At 35.7% G+C, this 16860-nt stretch overlaps 2 protein-coding genes across 8 annotated transcripts; one reads left to right on the forward strand and one right to left on the reverse strand.

Moving 5' to 3' along the window:
• Window positions 1-487: 487 nt before the first annotated feature.
• Window positions 488-6908, forward strand: LOC143446065 (transmembrane protein 145-like). 2 transcript variants are annotated; one of them, XM_076945528.1, is made up of 15 exons: window positions 488-709; window positions 992-1118; window positions 1246-1320; window positions 1557-1634; window positions 1944-2030; window positions 2346-2493; window positions 2605-2700; window positions 3141-3212; window positions 3289-3357; window positions 3575-3655; window positions 3821-3993; window positions 4125-4297; window positions 4656-4776; window positions 4947-5219; window positions 5378-6908. In XM_076945528.1, the coding sequence occupies exons 2-15, from the start codon at window positions 1026-1028 to the stop codon at window positions 5432-5434; spliced, it is 1596 nt and encodes a 531-aa protein (XP_076801643.1). In that variant the 5' UTR covers window positions 488-709; window positions 992-1025; the 3' UTR covers window positions 5435-6908. The 2 variants fall into 2 exon arrangements, with proteins under 2 accessions (XP_076801643.1, XP_076801644.1); XM_076945529.1 differs by lacking the exon at window positions 488-709 and having other exon boundaries at window positions 917-1118; window positions 2346-2448.
• Window positions 6909-6925: 17 nt separating this feature from the next.
• On the reverse strand, window positions 6926-16342 carry LOC143446064 (uncharacterized). 6 transcript variants are annotated; one of them, XM_076945525.1, is made up of 18 exons: window positions 16167-16306; window positions 15856-15965; window positions 13421-14959; window positions 13046-13285; window positions 12632-12911; window positions 12460-12556; window positions 12095-12317; window positions 11702-11877; window positions 11493-11622; window positions 10924-11103; window positions 10520-10618; window positions 10210-10406; window positions 9730-9937; window positions 9436-9621; window positions 9167-9269; window positions 8859-8986; window positions 7632-7803; window positions 6927-7511 (listed from the first exon to the last, which is right to left on the reverse strand). In XM_076945525.1, the coding sequence occupies exons 3-18, from the start codon at window positions 14919-14921 to the stop codon at window positions 7145-7147; spliced, it is 4287 nt and encodes a 1428-aa protein (XP_076801640.1). In that variant the 5' UTR covers window positions 14922-14959; window positions 15856-15965; window positions 16167-16306; the 3' UTR covers window positions 6927-7144. The 6 variants fall into 6 exon arrangements, with proteins under 6 accessions (XP_076801638.1, XP_076801640.1, XP_076801639.1 ...); XM_076945523.1 differs by lacking the exon at window positions 15856-15965 and having other exon boundaries at window positions 6926-7511; window positions 9451-9621; window positions 16167-16342; XM_076945524.1 differs by lacking the exon at window positions 15856-15965 and having other exon boundaries at window positions 10924-11073; window positions 16167-16342.
• Window positions 16343-16860: the final 518 nt, after the last annotated feature.

The raw sequence follows: 16860 nt of genomic DNA on the forward strand, positions 1-16860 counted from the left end.
TTAACAATTGACACTGTCAACTCATTTTGATTCTTTTTTGTATTGCAAACGTTTTAGGCAGTTTCACTCAGGTAAATAGCATATGAATTCCATTTCACAAAAAAGAAAAAATATTGAAAATTTGTGTCTTAGATCTTATTTTACATCGGTTTGAATCCTACGCGCTGGACTTGTTCGATGTAACGTCTAGGTGCGTGATCAGCGAAGCATGCAACATGAAATGTGTAAGAGTTTGCGTGGTATCTGCGACGTGTGTAATTGAAGTATTTGATATTACTACTAGTCTATTTTTCAAAACTTTGCTTGAAATGCAAGGCAAAATTACATATGTAACATGCTGAGATAAACGCTGCTGCAAACGTTTACGCATTCACGTCACATGCTACGTTGACCACTTATTCACCACAAAATCTTAAATTTTAACATTATTTTAACCAACAAAGTTAAAATTCATGCTTGTAGTCAATGCTTATTGAATAAAAACGTTAAAAGTTACCAGTCGTATGAAAATGTACTTTCGTTTAAACAGTAAACACCTCACCTACTTCATGAAGTTTGAAGTTTTCAAAGTGGCGGGCCAGTGGCAGAGTTGGAACAAGTGGCTTTTGAAATTGGAGTGGTTAGGTCAAAAGTGGAAGTGCGTTCTGAAAAGAGAGAAACAGTTTAAATGTTTGGTGAGCACTCTGAGCTCTGTACGATTGTAGTAAAAGTAAGTGTATTTATCATAAACATAAATTTGTCTGTGTAGCAACAGTTTTAAGCCTTTAACAATTGCAATCGTGAACAGTTATTGAGGAAAGGTTTTGTTAATCTGAACAGATTTATTGAGTATGTAATTACTATTAACATTATCAAGTGATGAAAATACATCAATAAGTAATGAAGAAAATGTGTTATAATTGTTTTTTAAGCATAAGCTGAATTATTATTGTTGTTTTCAAACAGTTAAAATATTATTATTTACAATCTGTTATTTTCCTGTAACATTCAGTGAATGCTTTCAATGTCCCTGAATTGTGACTAAAATGCCCGGTTTAAAGGCTTGTTTGTTTCTGTTATGTCTACTTTACCATGAATGTTGTGCTGTTTATTTGGAAGGAAGGCTGCATACATCCCAGGTATGTTAAATCTAAAAACTATTTTTAACATGTATATAATTTACAGCAAAATTAAAAGTAAGTGAAATTGTTAAGTGCAGTTAAATTGTATTAATTTTTATGTTGTTTTTGACTGGGACTGTTACAGGACTGGGCATTTCTAGGAAGATTTTGCTTTCTCTCTGACATAGGACGTATGCAATTTAAATTCACTTATCCATTGGTGAGATATGTTATATATTTTGCTATCTTAATACAATAATGAGCCCTTGATGATTGTTGAATACTATTATTGATACGATAATAATTTTCACAGTTTTAATGATTGTTGTTATTATAGTTTTGCATGTGTTTATTTTTTACTGATTAAGTGCTATGAAGCATAGAACCAAGTACGAAAATCTTGCTTAAGCAAAAAGATATTATCATCAATTAACTGAAATTTTTGCTTGAATACAGGAAGAATGCTGCCATAATGTTCTGCTATACTTTGATGACGGGAAGCAATGGCCACAAGTCTATAAAAATGATTCAAAGGTTTGTTCTTTCTAATGTTTGTGCTGTTGTTAATCATTGTACGAGTATACAGTGTACTCGTAGTATACAAACCGTTGAACATGGACAAAGTGTACCGTACTTATGTGTCAGCAAGTGCATTGAAATGTTGAAAACTTGCCACAAGTACCTTTAGTGGTTAACAAAGGGTGTTAACCTTTGTTTTTCGCCGTTTTAAGAGGGTTGGCAAGTGCCATTTTGAATGAAACTTTCACTTTAGCAAAATTTTCAAACTTCCGACACTGTGCGTAACTTGAATATTGACACAGCTCTTTGCTTTTGTTTTTACAGAATTGCTTTCTAAAAGAAGCAGTGTTGGAATCAGCACACAATCAAATTATTAACCTCACCACAAGATATTCATGGAGTGGCTGTGTTGTAAGAAAATTAAACCAATCCTTTTTCTGCATATTTTTATGTTGTTCTACTGCTACATACATTGAATTTTGTGTAACAGGGATCAAAATTACGAAAGTAAAGAAATACTTTTTAAAAGAATTAAATTCACTTCTTTCACACACACAAAAATTCATTTTACTAGTTTTAAGCAATCAATTGGCAAAATACCTACTTATTCTAACATACTGTTGAAGTTTGTGATAACTGAACATGTTAAAATAACTGCTAAATTGAAAAAATTGATACAAGCGAACTATAAGCAATGAGCAATGATGTAAGCTGCTTTCATTTTAGGTGACAAATCATAGCAGTCAGAAGTACTTGCATTGTGAAGGGGGAAGGAGTTTTCGATCGATGCGTGAAAGATGGTGGTATATTGCAATCAGCCACTGCAAGGGTACATCATTTTCATTTATTAAAAAATACGAAGGAAAAAAGTTGGGTATGTTATGGTGTACCTGCAGCTTTTTTATCTTCTTAGCTATCCTTGTATGTAAACCTTGCTGTGAAATGATAGAAAATGTAATTTTGACATGGAGTGTATTCTTTGCAGAAGCATTAGGTAATAATGGTATTGACCTAACATATGAAATGAAACTCACAAATGGGCATTCATACTGGACGGAGCATTTTTCAGCCGATGAATGTGGTAAATAATTTTACAAACAATAAACTTTGCTTTACAATTAGTAGTTCTTGAAAGGGTTCTTGAAAGGGAAAAAATCTTAACTCATGCAATTTAAATGAAAGGCACTAGTCATAAATCTACAGCTGAATGTGATGCATCGGAATATCAGTTAACTTGTACAATGTGATCCTTACAATAATGTCGGCAGAAATAGTCCAAACTCCATAATAAGAATCTTAACTAAACTGTTTGACAATGTTTGTTGTTAGAAATGATCTTGTGATATTTCTTCAATTTTATTGAATAGCGTTGTCAAAACTAACTTAAACTTTCAAAATTATCAGAAAGTATCGAAATTATTTTTGACCTAGGTCCTGTGGTGGGATTATTTTTGTGTAAGTATATCTACGCATTCTCCAACGAATGTCATCAAACCTTGAAATGTTGTTTTTATATTTCAGGAATCTTAGAAACTGACATATTTTTTCTGATACTTTTTACTATGATGTTTGGGGTGTCTATATATTTTGCAGGTAAATCTGAAAAACGTTTTCAGGAAACTTAAAAGAAGTACAATACTTACAATATTTTTAAACTTCTTTTTATTAGTTTGCCTTTTTAATCGTCAATTATTTCATGCAACATACAAGCTTTTCATGGTTTGTTTAGCCTTGGAAGGTATGAGAGTTTGTGCGTTAATTTATTTCAATGTAATTGATGTAATTTTATCTTAAGTATTTTGTTTTATTTTTGTGTTTGTACTTTCTACATTTTAATTTAAAGTCTTCAAACCAACATATATAAAAACAGGTAAATAGCGTTAAATAATAAAATTACTCTTCATAAATCTCTAAAATCTAGTGATATGTTGAGTAAACTGTCAATATTACTTTAGTTTTTGGTTTTCTCACGTTGTGTGTTGCACTTGGCACATTTGCATCTGCTGGTATTGAAAACAAAGGTTTGAAGCTGATTGGTACGTACAAAATAAATTATCTTTTTACTGAATACTTAACGGTTTAATTAAAGGTTTTATAATTTCATAGTGCTGCTGACAAAAGTGGCTTTTATCAAGCACAAGGCATCAAAACCTCTATGTAAAATATTTCGAAATAAAAGCACCTTTTGTTTATAAATCCAGGTGAAGTGTTTGGTGCAATTGCAGAATTGCTATTTCTGCTATTGCTTTTGTTACTCGGAAAAGGTTTTACCATAACACGTGGAAAATTAACATATACAGGAACCGTCAGAATGTCAGTTTTTATTACAATATACGGTGTCATTGGTGTTGTGCTTTTCCTGTATGAGTATGTGGTAAGTCAAACGAAGTATATCTTTATTTCAGTGTTGTTCAGAATTTATCACTGGTCACTAATCAACATTGATTTTTAGTGTGGGAGAGATTTTTTGTTTATTTTGAAACTAAATTTTGTTGACTTTTGCAGCTTTTTGATCCAGGCTTGGTTTTATACGTTTACGAATCCCCTGCCGGATATGGCAACATTGCTTTAAGATTAACGGCGTGGGTCTGGTTTACATATGGTATCATATTTACTCTGAAGCGTTATCCCGAGAAAAGTGACTTTTACTATCCATTTTATGTTTTTTACACATTATGGTGAGTTTATTGCCTCAACTGAATAATGCAAGTAGAGCTCGTTAAATCAAATTCATTTTACCAATAACTCAAAAAACTTGACTGATGCTGGCAAAAGTCTTGTAGCAATGTCAGTTGTTCCAGCTTTTGATGATTTAAACTTTGGATTGCTCGAGGTAGTTTAAGGTGTTCCTCCCAGTTTTAAGTTAATGAGTTTCCGCTGTATTTCATGATACTTCATGTTAATGTTGTTAAATTAGTAAACTTAATGCTGGTATGTTTATTAAGCTAATACTTTTAAACATATAGGATTGATAATTTGTAACTAGAATTTTTTGAACAGTTTAGTGGCAACAATTTAATTCATTGTGTATGACAGGTTTTTTGCCATACCGATAATGGCACTGGTGGCTGCCTACGCAATTCCACGATACATGCGCGCTAAAGTCGTGAATGGTCTTCAAAGATGCATCGATTTTGCTGCCTATTCAGTGTTTTTGGTGAGATATTGTTCCGTTCCCTAATGAAATACCTTCTATATAATTTTTGAACCAGTTAAATAAGCATTTTTATACAACTCTAAGTTATTACTACATTTATAATTTTCATTGTACTCTTTATATACAGTACATATTACATTTTCAGTGAAACGTGTTTTTACTGCAAATAGACATTGACGAGGCCAAGTGCAGCAAACAGCAACTTTCCTTATCATGTTAGGACGTCCCAGATTGGAGTGGCTGATACAAATGGCAGAATGCAGAGTGCTCCTAATTTCCCACACAGTGTTTATGCCGAACCGGAACCGGATATTGTAGAAAATTCAAACGCTTTTGACCTGTTTGTGGTGAATTCGAATGTGAAAAATAATACTGTGTCTTATATGGTAGCAAACGGAAATACGGAGAATGCACAATGCAGCAGCCGTTATCCTAAACAATTAGTAAGCAAACAATTCTTGTTGTAACACTATTATTTTAACTTTAAACAATACTCCCTGCTTTTATTTAGCATCGGTTAAAGGCGAACACATTGAACTGAACCAATGTTATCACCACATAAATCTTTAAGTTAAACACAACTTGCGTTGTTTTCTTGTAGATGCTCAATCCTCCACCGTATGAAAGCCTGACCGCAAGTCCCAAAGTTAACAGTTGAGCCACGCCGATAAATATACATTTTTTGAAACTGGTAAATACGATCTCGTTGTATGCTCATTCCGTGTTGTTGAAACCGAGTTTTATGGACACACATTCAGCAGCTTTGCTACAATGCATTGGACTTTGCATGGCTGGTTTATAGTGTTCATGTCTTAACAAGCATTTTGTTTCTTTTCCTTTTAATGTAATGCAGTAGTTAGTGTTTATGGCTATTTCCAAGTTATTTCGTTAATGCTTAAATTGTACGAGACAGTGGTGGCATCTGTCTGGATCAGCAATCGAATCCCAAACCTGCTTGATCGCCTTTTCATTACAAACCCACCAAACAGCACCCATATAAACAACATAGAACGCACTCCAAGTTTTTTTTGTACAACCTGGTTTGAATGCATTAGCTTTGATAAGTCATCTTAAATAATAAAACGCCTCGAAATCAACAAAAGCTGTTAATAGGCTCGCACTAGTCTGTCAACGATCACCGTATATTGTTAAAACGTTTTGTCACAAAATATGTGAAGTGCCTCGCCTCGAATATGCCTCGAAGTCAAACTCCCGGCCCGTGGGCCACATTTGGCCTGCCTGCCTGCTGCCTGTTCCAATTCATGTACTTGTGTCGCGAAACGTTCAATCAAGTCACGTCAAGTTACGAAACGTTCAATCAGTTATCATACTTACGGCCCGCGGCGTTAAATAAGTTTTGAGATTTGGCCCCTGGTGCGATTGAGTTTGACAACCCTGCAGTATATTGTTAAAACGTTTTGTCACAAAATATCGCAAATTAGTAAACGTACCTTGAAGTTTATTTGTGTTGCACAGTGTTATTTTGGTGCGCCTTAACTTTTCCACAAAATCGCCACAAATGGACGCACCTTGGCCGATTTCGGCTCAGTTCTAATTTTGGGCAACTTATAACTTAAATATCTCCGCACTTGAACAAATATCATGGTAGATTATTTTCCAATGATATTTCTTACTGCTATCACGTGGTCAATTGGGATCCTCCGCGGGAATTTCTTTTTTTTTGGATTTGTCTAGAAACTAGGTGCTTTCTCTTCGTCACGTGATCAATTAAAATTCCCCGTGGGAGTTTTCCTATTTTCATTTCCTGTCGAGAAATTAGGTGCTTTCTCTTCGTCACGTGATCAATTAAAATTCCCCGTGGGAGTTTTCCTATTTTCATTTCCTGTCGAGAAATTAGGTGCTTTCTCTTTACAGTTACGGATCAAAACACTGCATAATAAACAAAACGATGTATTTGAAAATTCGTGTTAAAGCAAATGACTGGCTTCAAACAACCACTTCTTATGGTGATTGCGATTCTTAGGACAAGCAAACTTACCAGTGAACAAACGCGTCACGCCTGGCCTGGCTGTTTTGTCTTTTAAAATTATGGGATTCTACATCGCATCATGTTTCGAATCATGCAATCGAACCGTCACCTCGCATTCTCACTCATGTAGTTCAGCAAGTGGTCATTTTTTGTGGATGAAAAAGAAATTTTATTTGAAAAAAATTTCACAATGAACGGAAATCCGTGAATAAAGTAGAAAATTGTGAAATGATAGAAGTAATATAACATATCAAGAAAAACGTCATCACGAAAATGAAAGCAGCGCCATTAATTATTTGGCGCACATTTCAAAAAAACACAAAGAACATGATTTCGTCCAGACCATAGTCCAAGTCCATTGTGACACACAATGCCCCATCAGTGGGGGTGCTTAAGGCAGCATGCGGCCATTAAAGGTGGCTGTGGTACCCAGGTTTGCCCAACAGAGGTGGAGTTTGCCATAAAACGTTGGTTGGACGGAAATCCAGTTGGGGTGAGGGGTCTAGAAATACCGGGCAATAGACGGGAGTTACAACATTGGCACTGGCAGGGCTGGTCCAAGTAGCTCATGGCAGTGTAGCAATACCGAAAAGGAGACGGTTGCACGGTGGGGGCAATCGTTGTTTGATGTCCACAGGGATTCAGTGAGACCGTTTTTGGGCCTAGCGGGTTTATAACAGCAATGTTGTTTGCTGGAAAAGTGCTCTGGGTAGGCTGAAATGGAGGCGATCTTGCGTTGAGGAAACTGAAAAAAAAAACATCACTACGAAAAAGCAAATGATGAAAAGTAAAATAAACCGAACAAATTATATTAAAATTAACTGAAAAATTCTCTATTTTTTTCAAATCTGTTGCTCAAAGTCACCTTTTCATTGCTGTCACATTGTCGGACTTTGGAGCGAAGATGTTTTCAAGTGGTTGCGCATTATCATGCTCAGGAATCACGCCCATGCTCTCTACAACCTCGTCATCAACACGATTATTGTAGGTTTCATGGCTTTCATTTGCTTTTCTACTCAAATTGGCCTTTTTGCAAGCTTTGAAAGCAAATAAAACACATTCTTATCCATAGCAAATTAAGTGCAGTTTTTTATACTCTATTCGCATAAAAAGGAAATGCGGTAACGAATATCTATGGGCAGTAATAGGAGAAATAAGAAGTAATCATAGTGCACAAAGATTACATAATGTATTGGTATTGGGCAGCGCTGCAAACTCAACCAATTTTTAAGTGAGTTCCTGTTCAAATGCTGACTTTATCAAAGTTTTACAAGTTGATTTCAAGTTTTGCATATTGAATTATTCGAGTTGAAGTTGAAATTCACCTACATGTCAATTTTTTTGATCAATCTTGGATGTTTATTGCAATGCAAGTTGCAAAAACTTGATAAAATTTACTGCAATTGTTATAACAAACTACTCAAAACTATTTTTTTGAGTTTAAGTCTGCAGCCCTAATATTAGGTTCTAGAACAGTCCTTCACAACCTTTTATCAAGTGCAGAACACTTAAATAGTTTCAAAAGTTAGGCGGTAAACCTCAACTAAAAATGTACACAAAAATATAGGAAATACAAAAAACACCTTCTGATTTATTTAAAAGAAGCATTTGTGCTTGTTTGAATAGGCGCAATTGCTGTATGTTATTATTTTGGATTTTTTTCTTTTCCCTTGTTCTCACCATCTACTGGCTTACTTTGCTAGATAAAGAAACAACCAACGACATGTAAGAAACACGGTTCGAGTAAAGACAAAAGATTTTACTGTTGTGCTCCGGTTTGTCAATCGCCTTGTTTTGCACCGAAACTGCCAAAAGGGCATGATATTTAACATTTTAAAAAATACTATGTTGAGATTACACAGTTACACATCTACCTTCATATCGTGACACAAATGGTTGCAAAGCACTGTTTTAGAAGAACTCTTGTTGTCTTATAAAAATAAATTTTTAAGCTTTAGCAGACATACTAGCGACTATAAATCACTTTCAACTGCTTTGTTGCGAATGATACATCAGTAATAATATATAACAACCATGTTTTTTTTAAATGTGTTTTAAAAGAACACTTTCAAAGTCAGAATAAACAACAAACCGTCATTTGGACCTGAGGTTGTTTCGTTTTCTCTTTTCTCGTATAAATTTAATTTTCGAATTAAACATTCTAATTCATTAAAAAGATGAGTCGATGGCTCCTTCACCAGTCTGTCCAACAAAGTGTCCCTAAACACAAAACCAGAAACAGTCACACCATCAAAATGTGAGATATCGTTAAAATGATGGTGTTGTTATGTATATATTTGGGGATCTCAAAAAACTCTGTTTTAGTGGCAAATGCAATGTCAAAAACTCTTAAAAAGTGCTGGCTATCCAGTATCCACGTTTAAATTGCCTCAATCAAACCTCTGTTTAATTAATGATTGTTGCCCAGCGCCGTTTGAAGAATGTTCATAAACTTCAGTCCTTGAACAACTTGGTTCAATGCTCTGTTTGCGTGACTCATCAACTACACCAAAGCAAATACAATACACACAACATCAACCTATTATCACCACTACATACAGCACATAAAGATATAATGCACCTATAAATTAAAATGTCTAATTGCAAAAGATGTAAGATTAACAAAATGGAAAATCATTGCACTATAAAAAGTAGACTACTGCATTCACCATCTTTCACCATGCCTGGAAACTCTTGAAGTGATGTTTTCATCACTTCACTGCAACACTTGGTGTGGTTTTTAGGCTCCACCATAAGTTGAGAGTCATCTCTGATGCATTCAGATGATACATCAATTTTACTGCACATTTCCACTGAAGTACTTTCGTCGGTTAAAACACACCTCCCTACAATGCCTGTTGCCAAAATATACAATGTTAATTAGGAGTGAAAGAAAACCCAGAACATCATCAGAAATGACCAACAATAAACAATTAATTGCTGTGTTAGCTAATATTCAGTACTTTGTGTTTGGACATCATCAGGCAAATCAGCCTTATCACAGAACCAGTAACTTTCATCAGGAACAAACGTGTGGAAAAGATGTTGGAATGCTTTGATCAGTATAGCACTGTGGTTGTGACCCAACTCTTCAATTATCATGGGAACATCAGAGAGTCGGAAAAGTGAGACAAGGGACTTTAAACCTTGCTTTGAAAATGTTCCCTTCACCTTGAAGTTAATAGCAGCAAACTTATTTTTAAACTCCAGATATTGTACAGTTACAGAACAGCAAATAGTTAAACATTCGCTTAAAAATCTTGGCTACATCTATTAATTTCAATTTGTAATTTATAGCAAAAATTTTGCAAAGTAGTTGTTTTTCAAATAAAGTTCAACTAAACCACATAATTCTTTCAGTAAATATAAGCAATGTTCAGAAACATCTTACTTTCCAAACAACTTTTATTTTATAACCCATTACATCATGGTAATAAGCAAACCTTTGCTTGGTTAAACTCAGCAAAGAGATGTCTGTGTTTTTCATCGTTGGAGAGGACAAGTTCAGGAAATGAAAGACTCTTCACCAACAGAAGAGGAGCAAGAAGATCGCCGGACAACGGCCGAAACAAATGAGAAATTTCACCACTAGAGAGCAGAGCATTCCCCTCATAATTTATTACATGTATAGTGTGATCATCTGTATCAATAAATAGGAAATTCTCGTTCAAGTTACTTGAAAAGAATTGTAGAATGTTCACTACAATTAAAGTTTTGTCTGTATTAGCTTATCTGTAGTTGTGGTCGATTTACCAGCAAGTTTGTATTGTCGTAAAAATCTTTTCTGTTTTTTCTTTTCTGGTAATTTCTTTTTAATCATTTTGTTCTGTTTTTGAGAGAAGTCCACAGTCTCTGCAAAAATAAAGGATAAAGTGTTTGGATAGGTTATTGATAAGTATTAGATATATACCATACAACTTAATATGCAGTATGTGTTCTATTTCTTTCCCAAACTAGGTCTGATAAGGTGATCACAGGACTTTTCAGACTAAGCCTTCCAATATTAGCATCAGTAAATTAGACATAATAATCACAGATACTAGGACAAATCCTGACCCAAATGCCAAATTAATGTTACAGCAAAAATATCAGCTGCCATCAGTAGTCACGTACAGTGTGCTCTTGACTGTCCATTTATAATTCATAACAAGATGTACCTGGCCAGTTTGGACGAGTTTCAACCGGTTTCATCTGGTTAAAGTCTGAGTAGACATTACTAACTTCATCTGGGTTTAGGTGGTTGAAACCAGGGGGTGGAGGGACTATCTTTAAAAGGTTGGAGTAAGATTGGATATGAGGATTGGACCCTGATCTCACACCCGAATATAAATTGTGAGCTTGAGAAAAGCAAATGACCGGAAAAAATGTATGTTAAGCTTTCACCTCATAAAAATAAGCTTAAAATGTTTATCATCCTAAACCTTCCTAAACTCTTTGCTTGGTCTGTTACCAATGTTTCTCTATGCTGGATACATTCAAATTTAGCACATCATGTATTAAGGAGAAGTTTTAACTAAGTTATTCCAAATCCTAAATCCTGTATTTCTTACACTTAGTGTTTAGCGGCACAATACTTCAGCTACTGGAAATAAACTGCAAAACATCACTTACACACAATCTACTAAAATGTACCAGGAACATATCTAAAGCACACATGAAATCAAACTCATCAGTCTCCATAGTTCCAATGCATTGGTCAAAAACTACTTAAAATGAATTCATTTACCAGCACTTGTCTCTGACTTCCCATCACAAAGTTCAGGCTCTGTGGCTTGGTAGGGCGGGGGGAGATCTAATGGAAGTTGAGCCAGATAATTTTGATTGTGATCTGGGGTTGCTAACTCAGGCTTTTTTTTCTGAGATTACAATTGACACTTTGGTTAAAAATCAAACACTTTCAAGTTCTGAAACACAAAAAACATTGGACATTTAAACCTGAAGTTTTTCTTGAACCGATCTTCGAATCTCTTCGCGCTCGTCGAGGATTGCATCATCCCTCACCAGAGTTGCAAGTTCTTTCTCAATCAAAACATCGTTAACAAAGACGTCGATGGTTGCAGATTGCGATGTGTCACACAGAAGCAGAGACACAACATTAAGACTGTCTACATCTGTATTCAAACATTACAAGTAGAAGTAGTCTAAATAAAATTTTTCTATTGCCTTATTCAAACAACAGATGCGTACATTATAACTATTTGGGAAAACAGGAGAGGTACAAACTACGCAAGACTCGTGTCTTAGCTCCCTTGTACTCAAGTCATTACTTCTATTCATAACATGTCTGTGTTTAATGTTACTGTCACATTAAGCAACCACTAATCAAACCTGTAACAGAGGCAACAAGTGCTTTATCACGGCAAATATCTAACATGACTTTCTTTGCCTCAAAGTCCCACGTCTCCATGTCGGCTGGCTTCAGATGAGCGAGACGGGCTCGGATCATGATTGCGGGAAGATCAAGAAATTTTGATTTCAAGAGAAATAGAGAATTAACTGGAACCGATGCCATATCGCCGTAATCAACAAATAAGACCTTTACAAATCCACCCTGTCATGACAATGTTATTACAGATAAGAATAGTTTGCAATATCTTAGTACTCCATAAAGCACACTTCTATGTTTGCAACATAAAGAGTACATAATAAGCAAACTGAAATAATTATTTATGTATGTTGTGTTGGCTTCATACCCTTGGTTCCTCTGTAATTATTGCTCTGTTCCAATTGTTATCTCCGTGAAAAATTGTTGCACAAACTTGACCAATATGAGCCAAATGCGATGGCATCCTTAAGATAAAAATGGCATGATTCAGATAAAACTAGACATCGGTGTCAACTTAAACATGACAATCCATCACCCACTTGTAACTTCTCGCTATTGGGTGAGTATAAACTCTTTCCAGCTCATCCATCAACTCATCAAGAGCACATGTTGTCTCTTCCCCAATGACTTGGATCATAAACGATCCTGGAGACGCAACGTAAGAGACAAAGCAGTCAAAGTAGCCCCAGTCTTGAGTCGGTATCGTGGGGGGTTTGTAGCAAACCCCGCTGCCAACCGCGTCTATAGGGGTGATCTCGTTACTCGGTGCGGCCGGAGTTTTCTGCTCTGATGCAGATGAAGATTGCAGACATATGTCACCTAAAAAACAGAGACCTGGCGATGGTTAAGTAGTTCTAATACTTAAAGAAATACCAAACGACAATCTGATGAGCTTGCAATGCACAGCCGCAAGATGTAACGGAGACTAAAAAGTGATATTGATGATGACAAACCATTTGCAAGAACAAGTTTATCAGCAACTCGACATATCAAGCTTTCGATTGAAGGTAATCCAAGTTTTTTATAAGGAAAGTTTCGACTATAGTGCATCTGGTAGATATCCTCGAGGCTCTTGAGGACAATCCCACCCTTGAAACGTTTTAAAAGTTCCTTCAGATCATTTTCAACTTTCTTCAAGTTTGCATCAAATCGATTATCCGTCTCCGGTTGTTCGTCTGTATTGTCACCATTTTCTATAGAACATTTCATAAATAATTGTGTTAGTAATCAAATTAACAAGCAACGAGCAGAAAGGCTTAAATTACAATGTAAATTACATAGTCAATGTTGTATCAATACAATTTCATATGGATGAAAAAGATACCAACCACTGTCATTCATGAAACATCGTAATTTAAGGATCCAATCTCCGCTTCGATGAACTCTGCACATGCTCACACGATCAGACATCGTTGATACAAACTCAATGACACTGAAATATCCATACTTATGCAAATCCAACTCTTTGTTGTACTTCATTTTATACAACGTTGGGAGCTGTACAACGCACATTCCAGTCTTGTTGTCAGCTAAGAGATCAACTATCTCTTCCTGAAGTAACCTGGAGGATGGGGTGTTGTCAGCTTCAAAAATACCCAAATCACTTAAGGTGGGTGATGGTGTCTTCCTCTCTGTGCGGTTTGATTTCTTGATGAAAGAGTTGGCAGAACATGACTTGTTACTGGGATTTGAAGTGGATGTGGTTTTTCTATTCGAGGCATTTACTTTGAAAGGTTTAAAAGCTTTTTCTGAAGACTGAGCATGCAGTCCTATTTCAGAAGTTTTAGTTACTGATACATTTGTTTCGTCAAGTTTTACATTCTCTGAAGACTTCGACGTCAACTTCTCAGCAGTATCATGCTTTGTTGCCTTTTCTGCATGACACCTTGAAGTAGCATTTTGTCGCTGCATTTGAGGTCGATTTTTTTGATCTGATCTTTTGTGGGAATTGCTTTGTTGTCGTCTTAAAGGGATCAGTATCTCTCTGTTTGACACAGTAGCAGTTTTTTTGATCTTATCAGCTTTGTCTGACCAGTCAACGTTTTCAAGTGCTTGAAAATTTGAGACAGAGCTACCATGTGTGGCCGGCAGCACTTCATTCTTAACAGAAGTGCTGCATACTGTTGTTGTCGAATTTTTGCAAGTTGTAGTTATTGGTGAACCAGATGATCCTGATGAGATAGCAGTAGTTATTGTTTTAATTGCCATGGTCGGTCTTATAGCAGTTGTTGTACACAGAAAATTGGATGAACAAGTGTTATTTTCTTGACAAGATGCTAACGTTGCAGCCGACTGTTTAAGAATGACTTTATTCTCAACAAGGTTTTTATACATAAGGACACTCTTCGCAGGATAAATATAAAGATTATTCCCATTTCTCTCTTTTCTTCCATACTCCAACCTTGCAACATCTGGCATCTTTAAAATGTACGCCTGAATGTTTTTCAATTCCTCTGGTTCAAGATTCGATTGGTTAGCATCTTTATAGAGATCAGGTAGCTTGGTCAAAGAGATGCCGTCAGGATGAGCTTTAACCAATCGTAGGATTCCATTCTTTAAAAATGCTGATGGCCAAACATTTTGACGTGGTCTTTGCTTTGATGATGATGCCTTACCTCTAGGAGCAGGAGCAAGCAAACTGGGACACTGTTTCGAATTCTTCTGTTTTTGAACCATTTTCAAGATGTGCTTTGTAGAATTGTTTGCAATTGGGTGAAATACAAGCTGATTGTTATTTAGCGCAATGTACAAGACGTCTGTAAGACTTCGTGCAAAATCCATTACGTTGAAAAACCCAAACTTTCGATACGGGATTGGGTTTGACATCATTGCCTTATAATCGCTCTCCAATTGCGACGGTGTCAGACCTAAAATAAATTATAAATAGGAAAGGTATGGGCAAGCGTTAAAAAAGTTAAACTTAAATCCAAAAATAGTTGTCAGCAAGTGGATATAGTGATAAAGCAGATACTGTCGAAAATGTACGAAAAATTTGTCGCTAATTACGATGGAGGTCGCAGCGACTGTTTCATCAGTTTGAAGCCAAGCTGATGACTGGCATTTCAATGAAGTGTAGTAGAAGTCATAGGTTGGCTCTGGATGAAATATGACTTTGCAAACAGGCAACCAGTTGCAAGCGTTACTTATTTTCAGCAAAATAATGTCACAAGATGGAAAATGACAGTTGCTAGATGTCTAATGCTTTGTCTTAATGGCAAATATTTGTGTTTAGCGGCTGTGCTACATGTTATCATCATGTTTACTTCTATTATTCACCATTAAAAAAATTCTTACAGGCAGGCCTGTTATTACCATCGCATGATATGTTTTAAAATTTGTCTTGAATATATACAGTCAGACCTTGTTAATCCGGATCCCGAAAAACTGAAATCCCTGTTATCCGACAAAAAACTGCCGGAAACGGATTTCTTCCTATGCATTTTACCCTTTTAATCCGAAAACCCAGCTGTCTGACCCGACAAAAAAGTTTTGGAACAAATGTGCTAAATCAATAGCAGTAAAATCCGATAAACTGGATTTTTAAGAGTGAAGCGAAAATGATCACGATTGTCCTAGATAGAGCAGTTAGTTAACGAAAAGAATAGCCGACTGTCTAAGCATAATAATGTTGCAATTTCACTCTTTAATCTCCTACGCACAATAGTTAACGAAAACAATAGCCGATACAAAACAAAATCATAATTTTATTTTAGTTGCTGTCCAGCCAGAAAGTCAGTACTTTGAAGTGGAGTAAGGTGCATACCAATTTTTGAACAATGTGCTGCATTTGCAAGATTGATTGATTTTTCGCTTTCCGATAATCCGGATACCCCGCTACACCGAAATGTTGTGGTCCAGATGAACGATGTCTGACTGTACATTTATACATTTAATGACAAAAAAGTGTAATTTGTGGTCAACTATTTCTAGCATTTGACCCTCAATCGATGTGAAACAAAATCAGTACAACATGCCACAACATGTCAAAGAGAATGTAATGTACCAACCAACAACAAATTAAGATTTTACATAACTCAAAGCAAAATAACAACATCATACAAAGTAACTACTCACCATTCGGAGCAGAAATGAGCAAACTCCGAATCACTTTTCTCACTTCCTCTTTCTCCGCAACCAAATCAGACATTTTAAGATATAAGTGTAAGTTTCACGTAAGTGTAATATTTCAAAGAAATTTCTTGAGCCGAACACCCCTTTTACTTATCACGAACTCTCTATTGCATAAAACATCAAATCTGAAGGTAAATTATATAACATAAGCAAAGAACCAGCTTAAAATTCAAACTATACAAACATGAAATGTAGCTGTTGAAAAGCCCAGACTAATTAAAAGCAAAGCTTAGCAAAATTAAGTATCCAATTCCTAGTTGGCCACTTGGGTTGGGACGAGTGGAATCTGAGGCCGAATATTGGCCTACTTTCTATCGTACCAAGCCCGAGTAATTGTCTGCGTATTCAGCAAAAGCCATTTAAATAAATACAATTTAAAACCTGTATTTACTCACATATAAGCACCCTTTTCAAGACAAAAATATCAGGCCAAACAAAGGGAGGGACTTATAAGCCAGATATAAAGTCTGGTCAAAACCGAAACCGTCTCATTAGCCGAATTACGATTAGTGCAATAAACAGTGCACCTCTGCGTCTTTAAAATTTCAAATTAAAGTCGGTTTTTCATGTTGTTGACCGCCAACATAATTGAAATGCTTTTGGCTGACTTTAAAGTTCCCTTATTTAAAACGCAGCG

The sequence above is a fragment of the Clavelina lepadiformis genome, chromosome 2 (genome assembly GCF_947623445.1).
Source record: "Clavelina lepadiformis chromosome 2, kaClaLepa1.1, whole genome shotgun sequence".
NCBI classification, from domain to species: Eukaryota; Metazoa; Chordata; class Ascidiacea; order Aplousobranchia; family Clavelinidae; genus Clavelina; species Clavelina lepadiformis.